Source organism: Periplaneta americana, chromosome 4, assembly GCF_040183065.1.
Source record: "Periplaneta americana isolate PAMFEO1 chromosome 4, P.americana_PAMFEO1_priV1, whole genome shotgun sequence".
In the NCBI taxonomy this organism is placed as follows: domain Eukaryota; kingdom Metazoa; phylum Arthropoda; class Insecta; order Blattodea; family Blattidae; genus Periplaneta; species Periplaneta americana.
The window spans coordinates 158965993-158990225 of NC_091120.1; the positions used below are offsets into that span (position 1 = coordinate 158965993).

At 36.0% G+C, this 24233-nt stretch overlaps 2 protein-coding genes across 3 annotated transcripts; one reads left to right on the forward strand and one right to left on the reverse strand.

Moving 5' to 3' along the window:
* Nucleotides 1-1269: 1269 nt before the first annotated feature.
* ND-39 (NADH:ubiquinone oxidoreductase subunit 39) lies at nt 1270-8894 on the reverse strand. The gene is made up of 7 exons (XM_069824211.1): nt 8741-8894; nt 7838-8046; nt 6241-6534; nt 5296-5429; nt 4676-4837; nt 2876-3062; nt 1270-1573 (listed from the first exon to the last, which is right to left on the reverse strand). Exons 1-7 carry the CDS (start codon nt 8778-8780, stop codon nt 1394-1396), a joined length of 1206 nt encoding a protein of 401 aa, XP_069680312.1. The 5' UTR covers nt 8781-8894; the 3' UTR covers nt 1270-1393.
* Nucleotides 8895-9375: 481 nt separating this feature from the next.
* LOC138698357 (RING finger protein 141-like) lies at nt 9376-20658 on the forward strand. Of its 2 annotated transcripts, none has more exons than XM_069824213.1 (5): nt 9376-9451; nt 9676-9847; nt 11345-11516; nt 13454-13713; nt 19689-19993. In XM_069824213.1, exons 2-5 carry the CDS (start codon nt 9699-9701, stop codon nt 19846-19848), a joined length of 741 nt encoding a protein of 246 aa, XP_069680314.1. In that variant the 5' UTR covers nt 9376-9451; nt 9676-9698; the 3' UTR covers nt 19849-19993. The 2 variants fall into 2 exon arrangements, with proteins under 2 accessions (XP_069680314.1, XP_069680313.1); XM_069824212.1 differs by having other exon boundaries at nt 9427-9501; nt 19689-20658.
* Nucleotides 20659-24233: the final 3575 nt, after the last annotated feature.

The window sequence follows — 24233 nt, forward strand, 5'->3', positions numbered from 1 at the left end:
AATCATGGCCTATTGCCAATCTAAATGCAGCTACAGACTATTTTCGTGGTAAATCGGGAATTAACTGTGGATTATGATGCAGAGAGTTCCATTTTTTCCCTTGAGATTGTGTTATCAAATTTTGTTTGTTGAAGTCTAAGTATGTAGATTTAATAAATCTTTTCACAGAGTAATACGTAGATTTAGTAACAGGTCTGTAAGTAGCAGTGCTGCCCTTCTTTGCTAAAGCATTCGCATTCTCATTTCCCAGGATTCCACTGTGGGATGGTATCCATTGGAATAGAATTCTTTTATTGAGTGATATTAATTGAGAGAGCATTTTAGTTATTTCTACTGTTTGAGATGAAGGTGTGTGTTTAGAGACTATTGATAGAATAGCTGCTTTGGAGTCTGACAATATAACTGCATTCTTAAATTTATTGATGTGGCATAGAAGATTTCTGAGACTTTCACTTATTGCAATGATTTCTCCATCAAAACTTGTTGTTCCATACCCAAGAGATCTATAAAGTGAGAAGAGACAGCATGTAACACCTGCACTGGCATCTTGTTCTCTGGAGATCAAGGATCCATCAGTGTATGAACCAATGACTGACTTTACTAACAATAGTAAATAAAAGTAATATATTTCGGTGCTTGGCAATCTGGTTTGAAGGCAACAAACCTTCACCTCACAAAACAAAAAGAGGCACCCATGACGAAAGCTGGATATACCAATATGACCCTGAGTCAAACTCCAGTCAGGTTAAGCGATTCTGGAAGATAGTGACCATCATCGAAGTCCAGAGTCCCTTGATTTTTTTTTTCCATCATAACAATGCATTTGCACACACTGCATTACAAACAATGGACTTACCACAAAACTAGAGAGTAAAACTGGTGAATCATCCACCATACAGTCCAGATCTGATGTTATACAACTTCTTACTATTTCTAACAGTTAAGCAGAAATTTTGAGGCCATCAATTTGGAAGCCTGAATGAAGCTGTTGCGTGCTATGAACAGAAAGTTGGAGCTTTCTCTAGGAAGCCGTGGTGGGGGTGCTTCAGTGAATGGTTATGGAGGATACAACTTTTAGTGTGTGTGGGGGAGCGTGCTTCGATAAAAATTAGGCAGTCTTTCACGCTATCATTTTGTATAATCCCATAAATTAAATAGTTACCCTCATATTATATGCTAATTGACTTAGGGTGTCTCTGCTGTACTCTTGGACTAGCCTTGGCTAGAACTCACTTTAAGGTTTAATATTACACAAATAAATATGACCTCTATCTTTAAGTATATATTTATTTAACAATTTATACACAATTTTATTACGCACATTATGCTTTGTTTGCCTTTCTTGACAATAACGCATAATTCAGATAACTGCAATTCTAGTACCATATCCAGTCTATAAGACCGCTTCTTTCGGTGGTGGGGGTTTCTCAAACTCTCCCAGCTCTTCATCATAGTATGCTCCTGCCCGCCATGGCTTCAGCTCCCAAGGCACCTGGTCCTCCATCTTGGTCAGATTCACACCAAGATCTTCCAAAGTTGGCACACCAGGTAGAACATTATCTGTTGTATGTTGCTAAACCAGAATAAAACATTCAATTAAATATTTCATTTATTTACATATTAATGTTGGATGAAATTAGATTGAATAGTTTAGTGTCCTCTACTATGATTTAAATGATAGTATGTAATCAGACGTACTAAATGGGTCTGGTTTTATTTCTGACAGAGTAGATTTAACTTCCTTTATATGTGCTTGAATGTTTTGTCAGTTTGGAAATTCTCACAAGAGTGAAGATAGAGTGGCCCAAACGACTTAATCTTTGAAAGTGGCAGTGATGGTGATGTGGTAGCAGTAACTTTCTAGGGATTTAAACCATACTTCTGTTCAGGTCAGGACCATGGAGTCTAAGTGAAAATATTTTGTCGCCAATATGGGCCATCTGTTTATTCATGAAACGAAGTATTCTGAAATCTAGTCAGCTTCCATTCATTTACACGCTATCCAAACAATAAGTTCCAATTCGATTGTATATGAATCACTCGGCATATTTATATCATTGTACAGTATGTATGTTTTATTTTCTTACTGTTGAACTTTTACTTTTTTTTACACATTTGGTCTCTCTAAATTGTCTAACTAGAAAACACCTGGAAAATCCTTTGTAAACCTTTTTTACACTTGGGCAGAAGAGTTTGAGATTACATGAGAAACACCCATTCCAACCACACATCGCCACAAAATAAATACTCGCTCATACTGACTGCTAGAACAAGGCGAGTCTAATTTTCTTGTGTTTCTTCTATGTTGCCTTTTTTTTTTCTTTTACTTGGCTTTTAACGACGCTGTATCATTTACAAGGTTATTTAGCGTCGATGAGATTGGTGATGGCGAGATGAGGCCAAGGATTCGCCACAGATTACCTGACATTTGCCTTACAGTTTGGGAAAACCTCGGAAAAAAAACCCCAACCAGGTAATCAGCCCAAGCGGGAATCGAACCTGAGCCTGAACACAACTCGATCAGCAGGCAAATGCCTTAGTCGACTGAGCAGTACTGGTGGCTTTCTCCTATGTTTATTGTCATCTCGAGCCTTGATCTTAGCCAACACATACAGCACGAGGTGTATAAGTCAAAACAACTTCAGAAGTCAGGTCACTTGGCAGTAAGGAAATAAAATGGTCACACTGTACAAAGGCTAGAGGTTGATGCTAATAAAATTATTAAGAATATATATAACATTAACTTACATTGACTAGCAAAATTCAAATATTAAGAGATGCAGGAGCAAATTAAAAAGTTATATTTTGAATACGTATGTAGATCTTTTGTGTTCATATTCCTAGGAAAATAAAAATTTAACATGCTTAAACTTACAAATTCCAATCCTTCGAAATGTAGACCACCTATTGGCCAACCAGGAGAGATGTTCTGTGTGAACCATGTCTTCATCAAGAAGGTGGGGTCGAACCGCATGTCATACCTGAAGTAACCCCATTTGCTGTCCTTTCGCATTATAGCAAAGAACCAGTCAACCAAGTCACCCAGCAGGTAGCGTTTGGGACTAGTGAACAGAATACAAATTCCGTGTTTGAATGCCAAAACTTTTTAATAGCAGTTACACAAAATTTTACTACTTTGATTCTAAGATACAAAGATAATGATACAATTCAGTTTGCAAAGCCTCATTGAAAATATATATATATAATTTGAATTGGTAATGGAAATTACGGGAAAACTGCTGAACGGATTTTAATAAATGACCCCTCATTTTGAAGCTTGGAATCCAGAGTCTTTCAGAAAAATAGTAGTTTTCGGTGAAATTTCAATTTTCTTACATTTTCCTATTTTCCAAAATCCATCTGTCGTCAGTTTTGAGAAATAATGGCTTTTCAGAATAAAACAAAACGCACACTACAATAAACAACAGGCTATTACACGAAGGCCATGATCTGCAGGATTGCTGACATATTTAGAGTTCAAGTTCAATTGGTTACTATTAATAACTTCAAGACTTACTTAATTAACAAGTCTGATTCTGCGGTGTGTAATTTTCTGAATACAGCTGTGTATTGGATATTAAAATCTACAAAACTTGAGGTGGTTTGATACATTATTACCATTAGAAATGAAATATTATAGTTAATGCCATGACGTGACTATTTTTCATTAATTATACATATTAATGCTATACTGAAGATATGAAAGTGAAACGTTTTGGGGTTGTATAAGTAGATGTAGAGAATATCTTAAGTTAGATCTTCATTTCTATAATTTACTGAGTGGCAGCTATATAGTAGGCCCTATATATATGTTACTGAAAAGTACAAAACTTATGTAAGATAATATTATTAAATATGAAATATTTTTATAGTTATTAATCAAGTGGAATTGGATCTTTTTCATGTATTTAATGACGGTGTGGTGTAGATATTTATATACGTGATTCTCTTCAGTATTGGCTCAAGAGAGCGCAAAAATTGCAGTTCCTAAGGAAATACCAAAAGGTATTACTGATAAAATAAGAGGCCTACAAGATTTTGTAGTCTCCCGATCATTTCAGCAAGATCTCTTAGTAGGATAAAATGATTTTACCCTCTACATTTCAAGCTCTACATGCAGCAGCTATACCAAGATGCTATGTCTATTGTTCGAAAGCATAACAAACCTGACATTTTTTTTTAACTTTCACCTACAATCCACAATGACCTGAATTAGCTATTGCTTTACTCCCACATGATTAAACCACTGATCGTCTTGACATTGTTACTTGCGTTTTCGCGTTCAAACTAAAAAACTGAAGGTGTATAGGTTCAAGAAAAAGTATTTGGGATAAAAAACCATTCAGAGGGAATATGCTTCATTATTATGGAACCAATTAACTTTCACAATATCTGGTATTTTTCATTGAAAGTAAATCTGAAAAATTTTTATTTGAACGTCTAATGAGCTTAGTTTGCAGCATTTGCTGCACAAGCCACTAGTATTAATATATTTTTCAATTAAATGGCAGAGGAAAATTAAGTACTCACAGAAATGCTAGGCTTATATGCACTTTGCCAAAAAATCTCACAAGCAGTCCAAGACCGAACTTTTTATTGAGAAGTCATCAGCAACATAATGTCTGTAATGTTTTAATGTCAATACATGCAGGAATTTAAGGAAATGTTGCCTTACCCTACAGCCTGGTATGTCTTTCCCACAGTGTCTGGATCTCTAATAGCATTCACAATTGCTGTTGCCACATCAGATACGAAGACAGGCTGCTTTACTGTGTGTTCTCCTTTCTGCCACAGAGGAATGGCTCTCAACTGGTGTCGCCAGAACTTTGTATAAGTGCTGCCAATATACAGTAACAGTATGTGTTAGTTATCGCACCATTTTCAGTTCACATTTCTACATACTTGCAATGCTGTTACAGCAGGGACAGTCATTTATGGCCAGTGGAGAAAATTTTGCAGTTGCTTAATGAGTTTAAGCTTGCTGTATTGTGGACATTATGATGAAATAGTCATTATTGCGTTATAACTTGTGTTCACAGTTTTTATTACTCACTTATTTGTATGATTTTTTTAGTTTATTTAACGATGCTGTATCATCACTGGGTTATTTAGCATCGATGGGATTTGTGATAAGATTGTATTTGGAGAGATGAAGTCGAGAATTCGCCATAGATTACCTGACATTTGTCTTAACAGTTGGGGAAAACCTCGGAAAAAAAACCAACCATGTAATCAATACCTAACTGTTAGATCAAAAAGAACAAAATTTATGATACTAAATGACTGAGCATTTACCGCAAGAACCTATCTTCTTGGCCATAAATAATGGCAGGTCTGATGACAACAGCATCTGGAAATTCTTCTTTCACTGCAAGTTCTCCATAGTATTTACTCTTCAGAAATTTGGAACCAGTCTTCAAAATAATTGGCTGCAATAAATAATAAAAATATAATTTAGTATCATATCTGAACAAATTGAAATTTGAATTTCCCCTTTATACTAGAAAACATCGCAAAATTCCAAAAATCAGTTTAGAACTGTCATGTAAATGTAAGTTCTTTTGCACTAATATAGGTTTTTGGCAAAGTATCTGTGTAAAGTGATTTCTCCTGAACTATTGCGTGTGAAATATCACTTCAACTTCAAATAATCAGCTTTTAAATAAAAAAAAAATATGCAAAATGGCGATTTACTCATAACCAGCTACGTTTTCAACTTGAATAATTAGATCACCAAAAATGTTTGTGTCAGAGTCATTAATATCTACAAAATTATATCTTCAAAGGAAAATTTCTTCAGACAAAACTTTGAAATCTTCTAGAGTTCCACATGAATTTCGTACTTCGAAAAAGTTACCGTTTTACAGATTCGAAATGTTAACATGTACAAACTGTGTTGAAAGCCTCAGCAGGAAGTGAGGATACTTGATACGACTTGATTATAACAAACTAGAGCATCAAAACTAAGATTTGTTACAGAAACTGATTAACTATTCCAATCAATTTAATGAACTGGTAACTATTGTACAGATTCATCTCTTATTAAATATTTTTTTTCTTTGTGTAGTAGCCTATCTTCAAAGAGGAAAAGAAATTCACATGAAAATACGAAAGTGCTGAGCTTTCCCAAATACAGTACATCAATATTAGTTTAAGAGCTATATAAGCAGATACTTTATTGGAATAAACTATATGTACACATTTCAATTTTACTAGAACATTCATGCATAGCAATATCACCTTCGGATTCTCAGAAGCATTCAAAGCTGACACATGAATGAATTTCTCTACTCCTGCTTCTCTAGATAGTCGAGCTAGAGTTCTGGCTCCTTTCACATGGACATCTTCAAAAGAGAAGTTCTTGGTCTCCCAATCACGTCCTACCAAGTTGACTACAACATTAGAATATTGAATTGCCTTGCGGATTGAGTCTTCATCTCTTAAGTCGTATGGCAGAAACAAAACCTGGCCCAAATCACCAACTAGCTTGAGCCGAAGAGCATCATAGTGATCACCACGATATGGTAAAATTAGCTGCAACATAATGCAATTCTTATGTGAATCACAAAAGAAAATATCTACACACCATTAACATAAATCATTTCATAAAAGTGCCATACTTCCTACATTATTCCATGTTTTTTATTGAACAATGCTGTATTAACTAGTACTAGGTTATTTAGCGTCGATTGGATTGCTGATGGTGAGATGGTATTTGGCGAGATGAGGCCTAGAATACTTGACATTTGCCTTACGGTTGGGGAAAACCTCGGAAAAAACCCAACCAGATAATCAGCCCAAGCAGGAATCGAACCCATGCCCGAGTGCAACTCCGAATCAGCAGGCAAGCATCTCAGCTGACTGAGCTATGCTGGTGGATATTCCATGTTGACATGAATTGCAGTAGAATCCCTCTTAACCAGCACCAAAGGGACCAAGCCAGTTTGGGATACGAGATTTTACCGGATAATTGAATAAATACTGGTATATACAAAAAAAAAATTGTATTTCATGGTGCAGCCATGTGAACTTATTTCTCTATCACTTGCGCATAACTGAATAAACATAAAAACTGTGTGGATTTTCCTTATTAAAACACAACACAAATAATACACTAATTCTAGGTTCGATTATTCGCTGAAAATTAAAGTTCGTGCAAATTAAAGATCTCCCCATAAAAAGGATGTAACATCAAATTAATGAAATATGTGACTTTGGTGGAAAAAGTAATTTTGAAACATTTATTTATAACAATAAATTCTTGCATCCAATAGCTTAATAAATTTGTATCCTTGATTAGTTAAATGGTTCTGCTAGTAAATATAAGCTCAATGCTCCTGAAATTATTTTCCTTTCTCCTGAAATGTGTAGCTATTACAAATTTGTTGGTTACACCCTTAGGCTAAACTAACACGAGTTTGTTCCTCGTACTTTGCTCCACACTTTCAGCTGTCTCCTCTGTAATATCAACATAACTTTGATGACATTAAGAAAGTTTCACGCTTATGCCTTGCAAATACGAATCTGTGATCGGTTAGATTAGTTTAAGCTTTTATTATCTCTTGCATACACGCTGGGCAAAGGCTGGTGATTTTTTGTTTTCTGATGCCAGTAACAAGGAAGGTTAGTGTAATGGCAGATTTGCCCTTCCGAAATCATCGGAAAACAAACTCAGCGTTAATTTTACCCACCCTTATTCCGGGGATGTCTTCAATTACAGATAGGCCTATAGTGTACGATACAACATGCCCAACCAATTTTAGATTTTGAAAAGTGGGCATTTTCCCTTCACTAAAAAATAAAAATAGATTAGGCATATTTTCTGCCTCAATTTTACCTGGGTTCCTATTTTGCCAAGACGGTTGGAGACATAACGACCCAAGAAACCTGTTGATCCAAACACAGTTGCAACAATACCATTGAAACTAGAACGTCCACCAGTGCCCCTCTTCAGAGAAGCTAAACTTGGATTTTTTATAACCTTGACATCCGTAGAATATGATGCATGAAGGCAAGTTATACTTGCTGCTGCACCAACTTGGTGCTCTGAAAATTATAAAACATATCTTATTCGTAATTCATATTACAATACTGATTTAAGCTCATCGCTTGAATTTAAACTGAGATAAAAAATACTCTGTTGTTGCAATACTAATTATTGAAGCTATTATTTCTATAAACACTCCTATATCTACAAGATTACTTGAAAAACAAGTAGGACAAATTGCTCATATTGTTACCTAATAAAATGATACTTGATTATAAAATTATATTCTACGAGATTTAAATTTATTTTATTAGGTTCTTTTACGACGGGTTATCTAGTGTCTGAATGAAATGGTGATAATGCTGGTGAAATGCGCCCGAGGTCCAACACCGAAAGTTACCCAGCATTTGCTCGTATTGGGTTAAGGGAAAACCTCAACCAGGTAACTTGTCCCGACCGGGATTCGAACCCGGGCCTCCTGATTTCGCGGCCAGACGCGCCGTCCGTTATTCCACAGATGACTATGAGATATAAACGTAGTTATCAAGTAGTATTCTTACATCGGTCTGTCTTTAAATAGTTCAAGTAGGCCTACAGTACTTTTATACTTCGAATATCCTCAAGCAAAGAAAACACTTTTGGTACTAAAAATATAACGAGAGAAATTTAACAGTGAAAAATCACTTCATGATGCTGTTCATGTGCTATAAATTTCCATTAACTATAATATATAGGTTTACCAAAAAAACTTACTTGCAGCTTGCAAACTACATTGCAGAGCCAAAGCAGCCATATTTACATTGGCATCAGGTTGACCACTAAAACAGAAAACTTCGTACCAGCCTATATGATCTAGGGTACCAGTTTCGACGAGAGAAAAGAACTAGATCGAGACAAAAAGTACTAGAATTGTTTCCCTCTACTTTTATGACTTTGTGTAATATCTAACTGGCCATAGTAATTACTTCTTTCAAACGAAATAAAGATGCCAAATATGAATATGAATTAACATACATGTGCAAATGTCATATGAAAGCATAGTAACAACAGCTCCTGGCAGAATTTTTTTTTGGAAAGTGTGGGTGCCATAACTTTTTGCATTTTAAGGTAATCTAATTAAAAATATTTTGCATTTGTTGGTTAATTTATCGGTACAATACATCTGTTCTTCGTGGAAAAAAAATAGTATCCAATCATCCAACGTAGATAAGTAATAATGCAGTATTGGCATCTTCACTACTTATATATAATTATTAATAAATATTAAATGTCAAACCGATACTTGATGTGGAAGAAAACATGGGAATTAAATATTATTTCATGGGGGAAAATGAAAAAAATTAGATGAGTTGTGGGAATTGTCATTGAAATATGTTGGCGGCTCTGATGTGATGTGAGTTCAGAACTCATTAGTCTGTACTTCTGACAGAATCTCAGATAGCAGAAGGAAATGGCGTTTAACATGTGAGAAATGTCACTTGGGATTAGTAATTATTTATTTGGCCTATAGTAATGTTCGTATAGCAAGTTAATCGTTGAATAAAGCATGAATGACAGCTTACTGATTCTTTATATGGGCAAACCTATCTTAATTTGTTGTTACATTCTCATTGCTTGAGTGTGAGTATTTAATTAGTACTGAAGTAAGAAGAAAAAAATATTTTACATAGGCCTAATTTAATTTTCAGATAAATGGTATCACTCTAATACTATGGGACAGACGACAAGTTCAGACAACGTGTTTCCGGAAACTGTAGAAAATATACAAGAGGAAATTTGTCGGCATGCAAGAGTCCTTTCGGAAATAGCAGCTTTGAACTACGATGATTTTCAATCATGCCTAGGGAAATTAAATACATTGTAAGTATATAAAATATTGGTAATTATATAAAAGAACTACACTAAAGGAAACACAGTTTATTCTTTAATAGTTTCGTAGTACAAATAGTATAGAGCGTAATTGTTTACTTCAGTATCCACTATTTCTCTACTTCCTATGTGATTTCCATCCACATTAGACTAGCCTACCACTTATTCTCCGGAAGTTAGGTTAGCTTAGTGTTAATAGCTTTGTTTTCGGTTTCTCATGATTATGTATCTATATCTTTATAGAAACATGTACTAGTTTGAATTACATTTGAACTTCATTTCAATGAAAGTTGGATGCCTATGTGACTTTGGTCAAACTGACAAAACAGCCAGAGCATTCTTATAAAATGTTAAGTATCTTATTCGAAATGAGAAATATGTTCACTGTGCCATACTGTTAATTTCTTCTGGCGTTCTGGTAACATGTCTGATCCAACTCGACTTAGGTACTTCAATTTTGGAAGTATATTCGTATTTTGGAATGTTAGGCCTAGGCCTACATGGTTGTTTATTTATTCTTTATATTGTAAGTTATAATGTGATTTGATATTTGACCACTTTAATATTTTCTTCAAAATCTCAGTTAGGTACAAAAAGTTTAATATATTTTTATCCAGGTTATAGTCTAGGTTTGCAAACTTACTTACAGCTCTAAGGAACCTGTAGGTTCATTGCCGTCCTCATATAAGCCCACCATCGGTCACTATCCTGAGCAAGATTAATCCATTCTCTACAATCATTATCTCACCTATCTCAAATCCATTTTAATATTATCCTCCCATCTACGTCTCGGCCTCCCCAAAGATCTTTTTCCCTCCACCTCCCAACACACTATATGCATTTCTGGATTCACCCATATACCTACGTGCTACATGCCCTGCCCATCTCAAACGTATGGATTTAATGTTCCTAATTATGTCAGGTGTAACTTTCTCCATTCTCCTGTAACTAGGTTTGCAAACTACTGTTCTAAAACCATAGACCATGAAGACATTGCAGAAGATGTTTTATTGAAAGTTTCTTGATCTGTTTTGATTATACTGTAATGTTTTTGAAGTATGTTAATGTCTTCCATGTAAGCTTTCTCAGTTGGACGAATATCGACGTCACATTCACGAATATCGAAGTTCGCCATACTCGACAAACTTGAACCGAACATAGCACCTGTAATGCGTTTGTACACTTGTGGTGGTGGGGTCTGGTTTACTTTACGATACCACGATTTGTAAAACCCCGGTTTTCAACGCGGCTCCCCTAGTGTCCTTTGTTGATGATATCGCCATCTTGTGATGTCATCTGTGACATCATTTCTGTGTAATATGGTATATGCAGGTATCGTACTGTATACTATTCCCCAGAATTCTTAGTTATCATAAGAATAGGGTTGGAACCATGGACAAAGTTTGTACTGACTTTGAACAATCTCTGTAGTCCAAAAGGATAGTTGAGTGAGGAATTACCTTATCCATATAATGTACTATCTTCCAGATCAAAACAGTGTACTGACAGCAATGGCAAGCAGCTAGTGTTTGCAGTGAAGAAAGGCACAGATTCGACTCTACTTTGGAAAGGAACAGTTCGAATTGCATGCGTGAAGCTAGATCCAATTACCAAGAAAGTTGAAACATACAGACTTCTGAATCTTAGCGAATTCTTGAGGGTGAGTAAGTTTCACCAGTAAAACATGGAAATGGTCCTGAAAAGACTGCATTGAAATATCTGCCTTGCCTCATATGCCATGTCTTGCTCAGTTTTATAGTCTTTGAGTACAAAGAGGATTAATCTTGGAAATTTCTCTAAGCACTTACTTATTTATTACATTTAAGTCAATGTGTTATCATTTTGCGGATATTTTTGTTACTTCGAATTTTTCATTTTATTTTCATTAATTAACTGTAAATTTTTCGCAGCTTTTTATTTTCAAATGTGATTAGTACACTACAGTTCTTTTTAATACCCAGTTTTCTGTACCATAGAGAAGAGCAGGTAAAATATTTGTCACATTTTATAAAATTATAAAATCTTAATGTCATTTTAAAACTCGTAATACTCCAAAACAGGCATGCCAGAAATGAGGCACTGATTGTGCATTTATGTGCGCGGATCGCCGGTCTGTGCGGACTGCATCATTCAGGCGTTGCTCTTACATGTTCTTAGCTGGAGGGTTGTACAATAATCTATTCTGCGCTTCTAATGTTGGATTAAATAGGCATTTGGACATTATTAAACACACTTAGCAGAAGGAAAAAAAACACAGTTATTATCAGTGTCTACAGTTGATACTTGTAATACAAGAAACATTAGACTTACTTAGTTATACTTTACAAAGTAGTGAGTGGTTTGTAAAGCATAATTTATTAACAAGATTTTTATAGAGTATTTGAAGAAAAAACATTGCAGTAATTTCGAAACAACAAAAAACAAACAAGTATTTCATTTTACGTAGTAAGTACTAAGTATTTTAAAGTAATAGACCCTACTCTTTCATTGTTTCTCAAGCATTATTATTTATTGGGACCACTGGCACAAATGTTGAAGAAAATATTATACTCCCAATTAATTACATGCAGTAGAATATTGTGAAGTTTTTACACTAAAATCATTTCCTTGCTGTATACAAATTAACATTAATGTTAATAAATAATATAAATCAAGCTTAGAATTTAAATTCATATAGAGTTTATTTGTAAAACTTTGAGAGCAAGTATCGACAAGTTGGGAGCGTTACTGAAAGAAATTGAAAGTGTAGTTCACAAGCTGTGACACGACGATATTCTCTTTATGTCAGGTTTAAAGATTTATTAACGTAAGTATATTAACATAATATAGTGACGTGAGTTTGGAAAATTTGCCATTATATATTTTTCCTGAAAATTTTTCCGCCTTGCAAATACAGTACAGTGTTGCTTTCTTCACTCTTTACAACCTCAAGAGCCTCACATGTATTCCTCATTACATTCTCATCACTTAGCAGCTTATGAAATGGAAGTCGTAAGTCGCCTAACATTTGATGGCGTGTTAGTACAGACTCCCAAACAACGCTATTGTCAAGTTCGTTTTGCCGTGAGAGTACTGATTAAGAAATAAGCGCTGGCAATATCATATTTTGAGAGCTTTACTAATCTGATCTAAACTGTCACAAGACTATTACCTCGACATGGGCTGATGAAAGCCTTTCATTTTAAAATAATTATTGTTGGCGGAGGAAAACATAACAATTATGTTATATGATTCCTGATTCCTCTTCTTCGTTATATCTGTGGACTCCTCACTTTATTTATCATAATGTATTCAGTCACAGTACAATCAGCACCTGTACTGGTCTGTGTTACTAAAACAAAAGCTAGTCTGCTACTGCAGGTATTGTACAGCCCTGTCGCGCTCCCCTCCAATCTGATTCACTCCCTCCAGGTAGGGGAATAGGAACTGCACATCGCATAGAGACAGCTGCACAATGTGCGCGACTGCACAATGTGCGTGACTGCACAATGTGCAGGGTTTTGGCATGCCTGCTCTAAAATATATATCTGAAAACATAATTTGAGTTTTTCTAAGATTACATGAAAGCTTAACTATATGTTAATGGATGTCTTGCAGGTATTCAAGACATTGCAGTGCCAGCTAGCGGCTGCACAGCAGAGCTCACACACAGAGAGTAGTGCTGAAGCCTCAGCCAGCAGTGCCGAAAACAAGAAGTTGCTGACTGCCACAATGCTCCTAGAGGAGGTGGACCATGCCACAGGCTGCTACAGTGGAGCAGGCGAACGCCTCAATGAGTGTTGCATTTGTCTGGAACGCAAGCCTGATGTCATGCTGCCTTGTGCGCACAGCTACTGCATGCCCTGCATCGAGCAGTGGTGAGCTTGTCAACTTCATCTTTTAGGCTTAGTTGTAAATTTTCATCTTGTATTGATTGTTCTGATAAGCTGACTAATAAAGTAATGAAAATTCAATTAGACCGTCTATGCTTATCTATATTACAATTATAATTTATTGATTTCTTACATAAACCTTTTCAGTACCTCAGTATACCATGATCAGATGTATTTATGATACTAAATTTAAACCTGGCCAATAGGTACATATATTGTGGTCTTGGATAGTGTGTGTGTGTGTGTGTGTGTGAATATACGTGGTACAGTCATTAAGTTCTAATACTGAGCACATAGTGGCGTTGTGGTGCACTATAGCACATAGGTGGCGCCATGGTATGATACCTTGTCAGTTAGTCTCTCGACCCAACAAGAGACAGTTGAGTGCATGCACTGTAAGCAGAACTACGGTCTTTGTTGTGACGGTGATTTGAATGAGCACGTCGGAACCCGAGATGTCACAGTTTGAGCAACGGGCAAACATCAAGTTCTGCCAGAAATTAGGCAAAACTGCTGCCGAAACATTTCAAATGATGCAGCAAGTTTACGGTGAGGACACAGTGAGTCGCAGTGTTGTGTTTAGGTGGCACCGACGTTTTTTGCAAGGAAGAGACAGTTTAGAAGATGATGTGCATACTGGTCGGCCGCAAACAATTTGAACTGAACGCAAGATCCAAGAAGTTGCAACATTGGTGCGTGCTAACCGCTCCCAATCGGTAGACGATATCGCAGCAACAGTAGGGGTCAGCCATGGTACTTGCTACAAAATTCTGTCTGATGACCTGAACATGTCTCGTGTTACCCAGCACAATGTGCCACGAATCCTGTCGCAAGACCAACGTGATGATCGCATGACGATTTGTGGTGACCTCATCAGTAGTGCTGATGATGATCCGACGTTTCTCAACCGGATAATAACTGGAGACGAAACTTGGTGTTTCCTTTACGATCCGCAATTGAAACGACAATCCGCCACCTGGAAAACGCCGTTATCACCACGACAGAAAAAACCGCGACAAGACAGGTCAAAAGGCAAGGTGATGCTTGAACTGTTTTTTGATTCAAATGGAATTGTTCACATGGAATTCATCCCAGAAGGTGCAACTGTGAACAAAACCTGCTACAAAGAGATCCTTGGCCGTTTACGAGATTCAATTCGCCGTAAGCGACCTGAGCTATGGTGTACAAAGAATTGGCTGTTGCTACATGACAAAGCCCCTGCACATCACTCTGTCCTTGTCCAAGAGGAACTTGCAAGACAACAGGTGACAGTTCTTCCACACCCTCCGTACTCACCTGATCTCGCACCATGCGATTTTTTTCTCTTTCCTCTCATGAAAGCAACCCTACGTGGGCGTTGATTTCATTCTTCCAAAGAGGTCATGACTGCCACAAGAGAAGCCATACGGGACCTTCCTGCCAACATCTTTCAATGGTGCTTCCAGCAGCTATACCAAACGTGCATAACGGCCAACGGAGACTATTTTGAGGGAGGATGTGGTTCTGTTTAAATGTACGCCGTGTTATGCGGCATCTTGTGATACATCCAGATTCTTGTGGGAGCCTACCCTCCAGGCGTCAAGTCTTAGAACTTAATGACTGTACCACGTACATACTATACCCATACATATTTACAGTGGTTATATAAAACCATAAAACACTTATATACTATCGATATGTTAAAACAACCAATTAAGATCAATTTTAAACATGTGGTCATTGTTCTATGACATTATCTAAAATACTTAACACTGTGAATTTTGTGAATGTTTATCGTGACTGTTCGATGGGGCAACTAGTCGTTACCTACTTGATGCAGATTAATTGCACTTTAATGTTGATTATAAGTAAATCTTGAAGATTCTTTGCATTGTTTGTTCGATGATAAACACACATTTAATATTGGAGCACTTGAAATTTAGAATATTCGTGACGTACACTTTGATGGAAGTTTTATGCGTGAGTTGACTAAATCACTTCTTATGTTTTAACTTACAATTTCATTTGGTTGTTATTTATCACTCCCCGAACTCCAATCAAGTCTTGCTTTCTGCGAACAATTTAAAACTGCGCACAGAACTTCCATCAAAGTGTACGTCACGAATATTCTAAATTTCAAGTGCTCCAATATTAAATGTGTGTTTATCATCGAACAAACAATGCAAAGAATCTTCAAGATTTACTTATACTCAATATTAAAGTGCAATTAATCTACATAAATAGGTAACGACTAGTTGCCCCATCGAACAGTCACGATAAACATTCATAAAATTCACAGTGTTAAGTATTTTAGATAACGTCATAGAACAATGACCACATGTTTAAAATTGATCTTAATTGGTTGTTTTAACATATCGATAGTATATAAGTGTTTTATGGTTTTATATAACCACTGTAAATATGTATGGGTATAGTACGTATATTCACACACACACACACACACACACACACACACACACACACACACTATCCAAGACCACAATATATGTATCTATTGGCCAGGTTTAAATTTAGTATCATAAATACATCTGATGATGGTACACTGAGGTACTGAAAACGTTAATGTACGAAATCAATAAATTATAATTGTAATATAGATAAGCATAGACGGTCTAATTGAATTTTCATTACTTAGTTGTAAATGTTTGTTGCTTGTTAGCTTGCTGTTATAATATAATAGATTTGAAGAGGTGGATTCGAAACTGGCCCAAGTCCAAATGACAAATTATGAGAACAGTGACAAAAATTGATAAAATAAATTTGATATCCTTAGTTTCTGCATGTATTTTTTCAAGTGGATCTAAGACAAGACTTAAATAAACTTATACAGTTACTTATATATATTCCGGAATATGTATGGTAAGACTTTCCTGTGTTAAATTTCAACGTACCTCGTTTACATGTTTCGACCTATTTATGGGTCATCTTCAGAACTGGTCGTTGTTGGTCTTGGCGCCACTTGTTCTGTTTCCTGTGAGGGTGTGTTCGTGTGGTATAGTGTAGAGTCAAAGAGTGTGTGTGTTTTGAAGTTGAAATATATATGCTGAATATGTTGAATATATATGCTCGAAAAGAATACATTAATACGTGAATAAAGCAAGTTAAAATCTTAAAAAAAGGACTTAGGACACTTTGGAATCTACCTCTTCATTTGTGATAGTCCATAGGAAAAGTGGTCTTAATTTCCCGGACCTCATTTTGCAGGAGAGACAAAAATGAAAATTACTTTTTTACAATTCTAATGTCAGATCTGGATTCAGTAGAAAATATCCTCTGGGATGGTACACTAGAAAATGCACACAAGAGGTAAGTAATATCTGAATACTGAACCTGAACAGTTGTTAAAACTTTAAACATTTTTCTCAAAATGGAAATTTTCGTAACTTAAAATTAAAAATTCTATAACCTTTACACTATTTTGAATTTTTAAACTAAATAAAAATCATTTTGTTCAGTATTTTCTCCTCTGTAAGATAATTCGATAATTCAATTTGATCTAAGTGGAAGCTAAGATCCCATGGACTGTCTGTCACATTTTGATGTGTGGAGCACAAAGATTCTTTATGTTTTGAGTAATAATTTAATTGCGTTGAGAGAGAGAGAGAGAGAGAGAGAGAGAGAGTGAGAGAGAGAGAGCGTGTGTGTGTGTGTGTGTGTGTGTGTGTGTGTGTGTGTGTGTGTGTGTGTGTGTGTGTCTGCATGCGCTTGCATGCGTGAGTCCTGATATATATATATATTTTTTTTCTAAGATTGGTTGATTAATAACCAGGCACAATTATACAAATTTCCAGACTCTAGACAACCAGGGAATTTTTCTACTTGAGGGAAAATTCCCCAAAGAGCCGAGTCCCTGGAATCGAAACCAAAAATAAACTTGTGCATAGAAAAAGTTCTTTCTATATTACACGAAGTGAGTGAACATAACCTTATAACCTGCGAATAAAATAGGATTAACGTCCACATCACTATAGTGTTCTTGAAGCACTCTGCTAATTTCCCTTGTCTTCTTCAGACCATCACTCTTTGCAAGGACGTATACCAACTTCTCCTTTACAGCCACTTTGCTTACCACTTGCTGTATTCACTCATTTGTTGGCAGCATCGAACACCTTTTCAAACATTCACTAAACGAGTTACATCTTTTACTAAAGTCCAGAAAACTAGAATACTGTTTTTTTGCTACCAAAAAAAAGTTAAAATACGCATGAAATATGCTCTTAATGTAAAAATATGCACATATATGCACGAACAACCAGGCATCAAGCATCTCAATTAAACATGAAACATGCAATTACTATGCTTTAATAAGATATGCAGCTCCATTATAAATATGTATTTGCATACATTTCTCATTACTTGGGCTCGGAAGTCGAGGAAAAATACTTTTTTTTTTCGAGTGTCCAAAGATGAGGCCCAACATAATATATGTTTATTTTGGGTCATTATAGGCTAGAAAATGGTGGGTTTTATTTGTTATTTTTTTTTTGCCTTTTTCGGCGTTTTTTTTTTTTTGGCTTATTGGGCCTTTTTTAGCCTTTTGTTAGGTCTTAATAGCTTTTTTTGCAACTTCAGTTTCTTTCGACTACTTATTTACTGCCATTTTTACAAATCAAGAATCCATCACGAGATCTCACTTGCTTCAAGTAGGCTATGCACCAATGACATCCATTGATGTGGAGAGAAGTTTCTCGATGTTACACAACATGCTGTCAGAAAACCGATGATCCTGTACACCTAAGAACCTCGAGATGACTATTGTGATGTAATGCAATGCTAACTGAGATAAGGTTTCCGAAGTCCAATTTTTGTAACCCTAGTATGGTTAAGCCGAATATGATCCTAGTTATACTAATTTCAATTTCTTTCTCCGGGATGCCCTTGTGGGTATGCTGAATCCATACTAGATGGCAAAAATTGTTCATTCTAAATTTTCCAAGTACATTTTTTAACAAACACGGATTTCCTTTTTCAAACTATATTAATCTAAAAAATATATAATGTGTGAAAGAAGAAGCATTTCATTCATATAGTGTTGTTTGCACTGTATGTTGCATACCATCAGAATTTTGTATTTTTGAGACATAATATTCATTAAATAATATGTAATTGAAACTGAAACTATTAATGAAGTTGGATCACCTTTTTACGTCCCTTTTTCCAGTCTTTAGGTCCTGTTTAGGATATCTTTAGATCATTTTAATGGTCTTTTTAGGCAATTTATAGGTTTTGAACTTCCGAGCCCTACTCATCACTACTGGGTGTTTATTTCAAAGTGTGTCATGACGTCACTGTTGACGAGTCAGCGATTTGAAGCGAGTTTCAGCTTTTATGTCAGAGAAGTTGCCTATTAATCAAGCGTTCAATCTGAACTTGAGAACATGTACGGTATAACTTGAACCTCGTAGCAGCAGGTGGAGGTCTGTACGGTCTGTGTGCTGCCATAACCTCTATCGAACTGTGTTTTGCGCGGCCAAGTCGTACGCAGGGTATTTGTTATCATCGGTTGCGTACGGCAACATTCCACAACACAAATCAAATGCTCCGTGTCCATGTTGACCGTCGAAATTAATGTCAACAAATATGTAAGTAATCGTCTTAACCCTCTCCCCATATCTCGACATTAAGAAAAAACTCACCTCAGTACATGTTTCGAAACAGTTCACATTTCTGCCATTACCAGCGTTACTGTACGTATCGGTAAGTACTCTTCATAATGAACGCCGTGCTTGCTAGGCAACTTCTCTAGCACATCGGTAATACACTTCTGCGGAAATGTAGGAAGATTGAATTCTCTAGGCTCATCAGCTAGCCACATGACGGCATACAGCGAGCCATGACACACTTTGAACTGAACACCCAGTATTTATCACACTTACAGAAATTGAACACATTCTGTGAGGTTTGAGTGACAAACCTTATATATAATGGCATATTAAAGAAATGCGCAATTTTGTTTGCAGGAATGTTAACAACAAGACATGTCCCATATGTCGAGAGACATTAGACAGCACGGATGACACGTGGGTGATTTCCGAAGTTCCTGGCTCACATGAGATTAGTGAAGAGATCTTCTGTTCCCTAATGGACCTCGCGTCTTCATCAGCTAGCACCCCAACATAGCAATCTGTCGTGGTCTGGTGAGTGTATATAAAGGACACATCATGTAGTTTAGACTTTCTGTCGATTTAGGTGTTCAGTCATACCTATTCAACTAAGTTCGTGCCAGAAATTCCAACATGTATCAATCAGGGATAAAATAAATCGAGTCTGAGTCCAATTAGAAGACAGTAGAGCATCATCACATCTAGTCTCATTACCTGTGTATTACCTTTTAATTATAAAAACACTGGAAGATAATAGTTGTATATTTTGTATTATATTTTAATCTTTATTTTCATTATCAGTGCAGATACAGTGTGTACCGTGAAATAAACTAAGTTTATGTAATATCTTAGTGTATCTTACAGTAAATTTCATAATTATTTTCAAACAATTAACAACCTTTCGTGCAGTACATAATGGCAACTGAATGTGCAACGTTTTTTTAAGGTATTCCTTTTATGTGAATGTTTAATGTAAATGCAGCCTGGTATGATTATTACCCAGCAGACAGCACACAGAACTTAAAAACTAATTATTTCATAACAAGAAACTCCCACATATGAAAAATTATGGTGCAAGTGTTGGCCTCCATTTGCTACACACCTCTGACATCTTAAAAAAAAAAATCCTGTAAAATATGCCAGATACCTATTCTTTATTTTTTTTTTCGCTGAAAAATCACAACCAATTCTCTTCATTTTTATGTGCAATAAGTTCTCATCTGTATATTTTCCTAAATGTTGTTATGTCTTTTTAAATTGTAGAGCAACTCAGAACAATATAACTAGGAAACTGATTTCGAATCTACGTAAAGATTATTATTATTTTTTGGTCCTACAGAATACATCTGTTATGGTAACAGAATTTTTCTCCTCTAATATTAATTGTTACCATAACAGATGTATTCTGTAGGACCAAAAAAAAAAAATCTTTATGTAGATTCATCGAGCAACAGTGCATATAACTGTACAGATTACTGTGCCTATTACTGTGGAATCCCGGCCACCAAGTCACTGAACAGAGTGCGCTCCTTGTATAATGACAGTTTACTTAATATAAAATGTCAACATATATGCCCAACTTGGAGTCAGGCCACAAAGGGAAAAACATTGGAGGAGAGGGGTTCGATCAGGTGCTATGGAATGAGCTTCGGCGTAGCTCAATAGTAGAGCGCTTGGTACATAGAACCAATGACCCGGGTTCGATCCCCGGTGCCAGAGCGAATTTTTCTCCTCTAATATTAATTGTTACTATAACAGATGCATTCTGTAGGACCAAAAAAAAAAAAAATAATAATTTTTACGTAGATTCTTCGAGCAACAGTGCATATAACTGTACAGATTACTGTGCCTATTACTGTGGAATCCCAGCCACCAAGTCACTCAACTGAGTGCGCTCCTTGTATAATGACAGTTGACTTAATATAAAATGTCAACATACATGCCCAACTTGGAGTCAGGCCACAAAGGGAAAAACACTGGAGGAGAGGGGTTTGATCCGGTGCTGTAAATTGAGCTTCAGCATAGCTCAATGGTGAGAGCACTTGGTACATAGAACCAAGGACCCGGGTTCGATCCCTGGTGCTGGAGCGAATTTTTCTCCTCTAATATTAATTGATTTGGAATGTTCTGTTTATAATTCACGAACACAATGGGCTTGCTTCCTCTAATGAAACTATAACATAATAAGTGTCAGAAGTTACCATCCCAACAAGGTTCATTGGTGTTGGACACATAATATAATGCCTTGCTAACTAGCAACCAGCAGTGAATTGGCGACCATTGCAAGATATATTATATTGTGGAACTTTACATTTTGACATAGTCTTATAATTATGTAATTGAGTTGTTGAAGTTAATACTTTACCCACTTTTCTGAAGCATGGCATGACTGTGACAACTTAAGGACGATATTTAGCAAGAAATAAGGCCAACATTCCAGTATCCTCTGTAATATTATTGAGTTTTTTATTATAAAACAATTAGCTGCTATTATTTATGCACCATTTATACCCAGAATGTTCCAGATGATGGTAATAGTTTGCATAGCAGATATCCGTTTAAGGGAACGCTCAGTATTATACAGGGTGGATGGTAACCTCGGCACCAAAATGAAAGTGGTAATAGTTCATGAGGAGAGATTTCAAAAATCTAAATAAGTTTTTTTTTTTTCTAACATTCACCGTTTTAAAGGAAATTGTTACGTTTCTATGAAGCATTTGGCAACATCATGGCTGCTGCAATAACTCTAAGTAAGCGTGGCTTGCACTCTTTACCTTTCCCTCCCCCTCTGCTGCACTCGGTTGGTAACATGCGATGTGCGCTGTGTTGCAAGATTTATTTAAACGATTTTCGCTATTATTTAATTTAAATTCATGGGTAAACAGTTTAATTTGAAAAAAAAAAACTCAAGACATTAACTGTTCAAATAATTTTTACCTATATGCTTGTATAGCAATCAGCCATTTCTCTCGAGCCATTACAGCAATAGAGCGCTGCAAACATTGGACAAAGACTATTTTTTTTCCTGCTTAATTGTGTTTCATCGAAGGAAAAGTTTAATAACATGTAGAATCGCCTTTTAAATTTTGGTGCAGAGGTTATCATCCACCCTGCATGTATCTTTCTCTCATTTCTTTGCATTTTACATGTGATGAGTAGTTTCTTTCTTCTGTTTCTGTGCTGTTTTTTTATTTTTTTTTTTTTAGTTTTCTTCTATTTTATCACTTACGTTGTTTCTTTACTCCTCCTTTTACGTATTTGCTCTTTGATTTTGTTTCTTTCCTTCCTTTATTTTATTTCCTTCCTTTGTCATTTGTGTTATCTTTCTTCACTATTGAAGTATGAAGTAACAAATGCATGAGATGTTTCCAGTTCATGGTACCTGAATTTGAGGCACATTTACTAGTATGTGCTCAAGTTAAGATTATAGAATATAGTGTAATTCATGCAACCCTAAACTGCACAGATTGAAATGTTGATTTTGTTTGTATGTTTAAATTAGGATATAATTATAATTAAATAATATGAATATCTAGGAATAAAAGAGATTCCTGCTTTAATGATACTTGAAGATTCGTTAGAATTAATGAATTAGTTACAAAGTCCCTGTAACTTCAATCCAGTTTGCTACCTCTTTGAAGTCTGTCTCAATATACTACAATTTGTACGTACCTTGAATGGACTTAAATCCTTGCTAATGAGTTCTGCGATGTGTATGTATCACATTTGTCTGGGCTTAAATCTATCAGAGAATATTGTTACTACATGCTATTAACTGCCACGTAGTCAATACAAATGCTAGTGTTAAATGATCTCCAACCCTTGCCATAGCAAATGAATGTAATAAATACTACAGTCTGTATGTAATAAATACTACAGTCTGTATTAATCCAAGTAAGAAAAATATAAATTGTTTTTGTTAATCTTTTAATGTTTTATAATACAAGGCATTCTCGGACACTTTTCTTAGCAATTTTTCCCTAATGTGTGCTTTAAACTCGTATTGCGAGATACACAAGTTTCTTAATTTTCTTCCCTATTGCGATATTCCTTGTAGACACATTTTCTAAATTTTCATTTGCCTAGTTTCTAGTGATGTGAAATTTTTTATGTTTATAGCAATATTTTTTTTTAATAGCATTTTATGTTGTTGTTTTCTAATGCCAGGCGTTTGACAATAAAGTCATTTGACCTCTTGCACTCCAATATTTTTCAAAGATATTATCATGACTAGCCACTGAAGCACAGATTTTGAGGTGTTCCGAATCCATTTCTTGGTTAAATGGCAAGTTGTAGCCGATTTAAGTGAACACCGTATTTTAACGTTTTGATGGCTACTTCATTCACACACAACCCCCAGAATGTCTGGAGGACCACATCTGCTGTTGGTCGACGGGTCCATTGGACCTAGCTGGGAGATCTTGTTGATCACCAGCTTTCCCTCCTTAAGCCACTGGAGGACGATTTTAGTGCCATAGCAGGTCAGCACTAGGAACAGAAAAGTAGAAAGGGGAGGAAGGAAAGGGAAATGAACCCCCTAGGCCTCGAATGCTCTAATGCCGTTGGGGTCGAAGAAAGTAAGAGTTCAGTCAGAGGACTGGATAGGAAAGGGTAAAGAGGTAATTAGGTATTGGATAGAGGAAAATTATACCAAATTCAGTCATTAACTCATCAAGCTGACCAGTGCTAAGGATGAGTAGCGCCACCCTTTAGTTCAGCTCGTAAAATTATGCTTACTAACAGCTGCACCACGGGAAGGTAGGGATGGGACATTGAATATTTGTCCAGGTTGGTTCCTTAAAGCCTTCAATGGGAAGGATTAATGGCTCTCCCCCCTGTATCCGACAGATACCCTTTTGCAGCCAAAAAAATAGCATTTTATAACATTAATTATTTTAAGTA

Coding starts and splice junctions, on each gene's coding strand:
- ND-39 (XM_069824211.1), bottom strand. CDS start 8,780: ATGGCTGCTTTGGCTCTGCAATGTAGTTTGCAAGCTGCAA. Junction 8,047..8,740: donor ATGTAGTTTGCAAGCTGCAA/GTAAGTTTTTTT, acceptor TATAATTTTCAG/AGCACCAAGTTGGTGCAGCA. Junction 4,838..5,295: donor CAAGAAGATAGGTTCTTGCG/GTAAATGCTCAG, acceptor GTATATTGGCAG/CACTTATACAAAGTTCTGGC.
- LOC138698357 (XM_069824213.1), top strand. CDS start 9,699: ATGGGACAGACGACAAGTTCAGACAACGTGTTTCCGGAAACTGTAGAA. Junction 9,848..11,344: donor CTAGGGAAATTAAATACATT/GTAAGTATATAA, acceptor ACTATCTTCCAG/ATCAAAACAGTGTACTGACA. Junction 13,714..19,688: donor ATGCCCTGCATCGAGCAGTG/GTGAGCTTGTCA, acceptor TTTTGTTTGCAG/GAATGTTAACAACAAGACAT.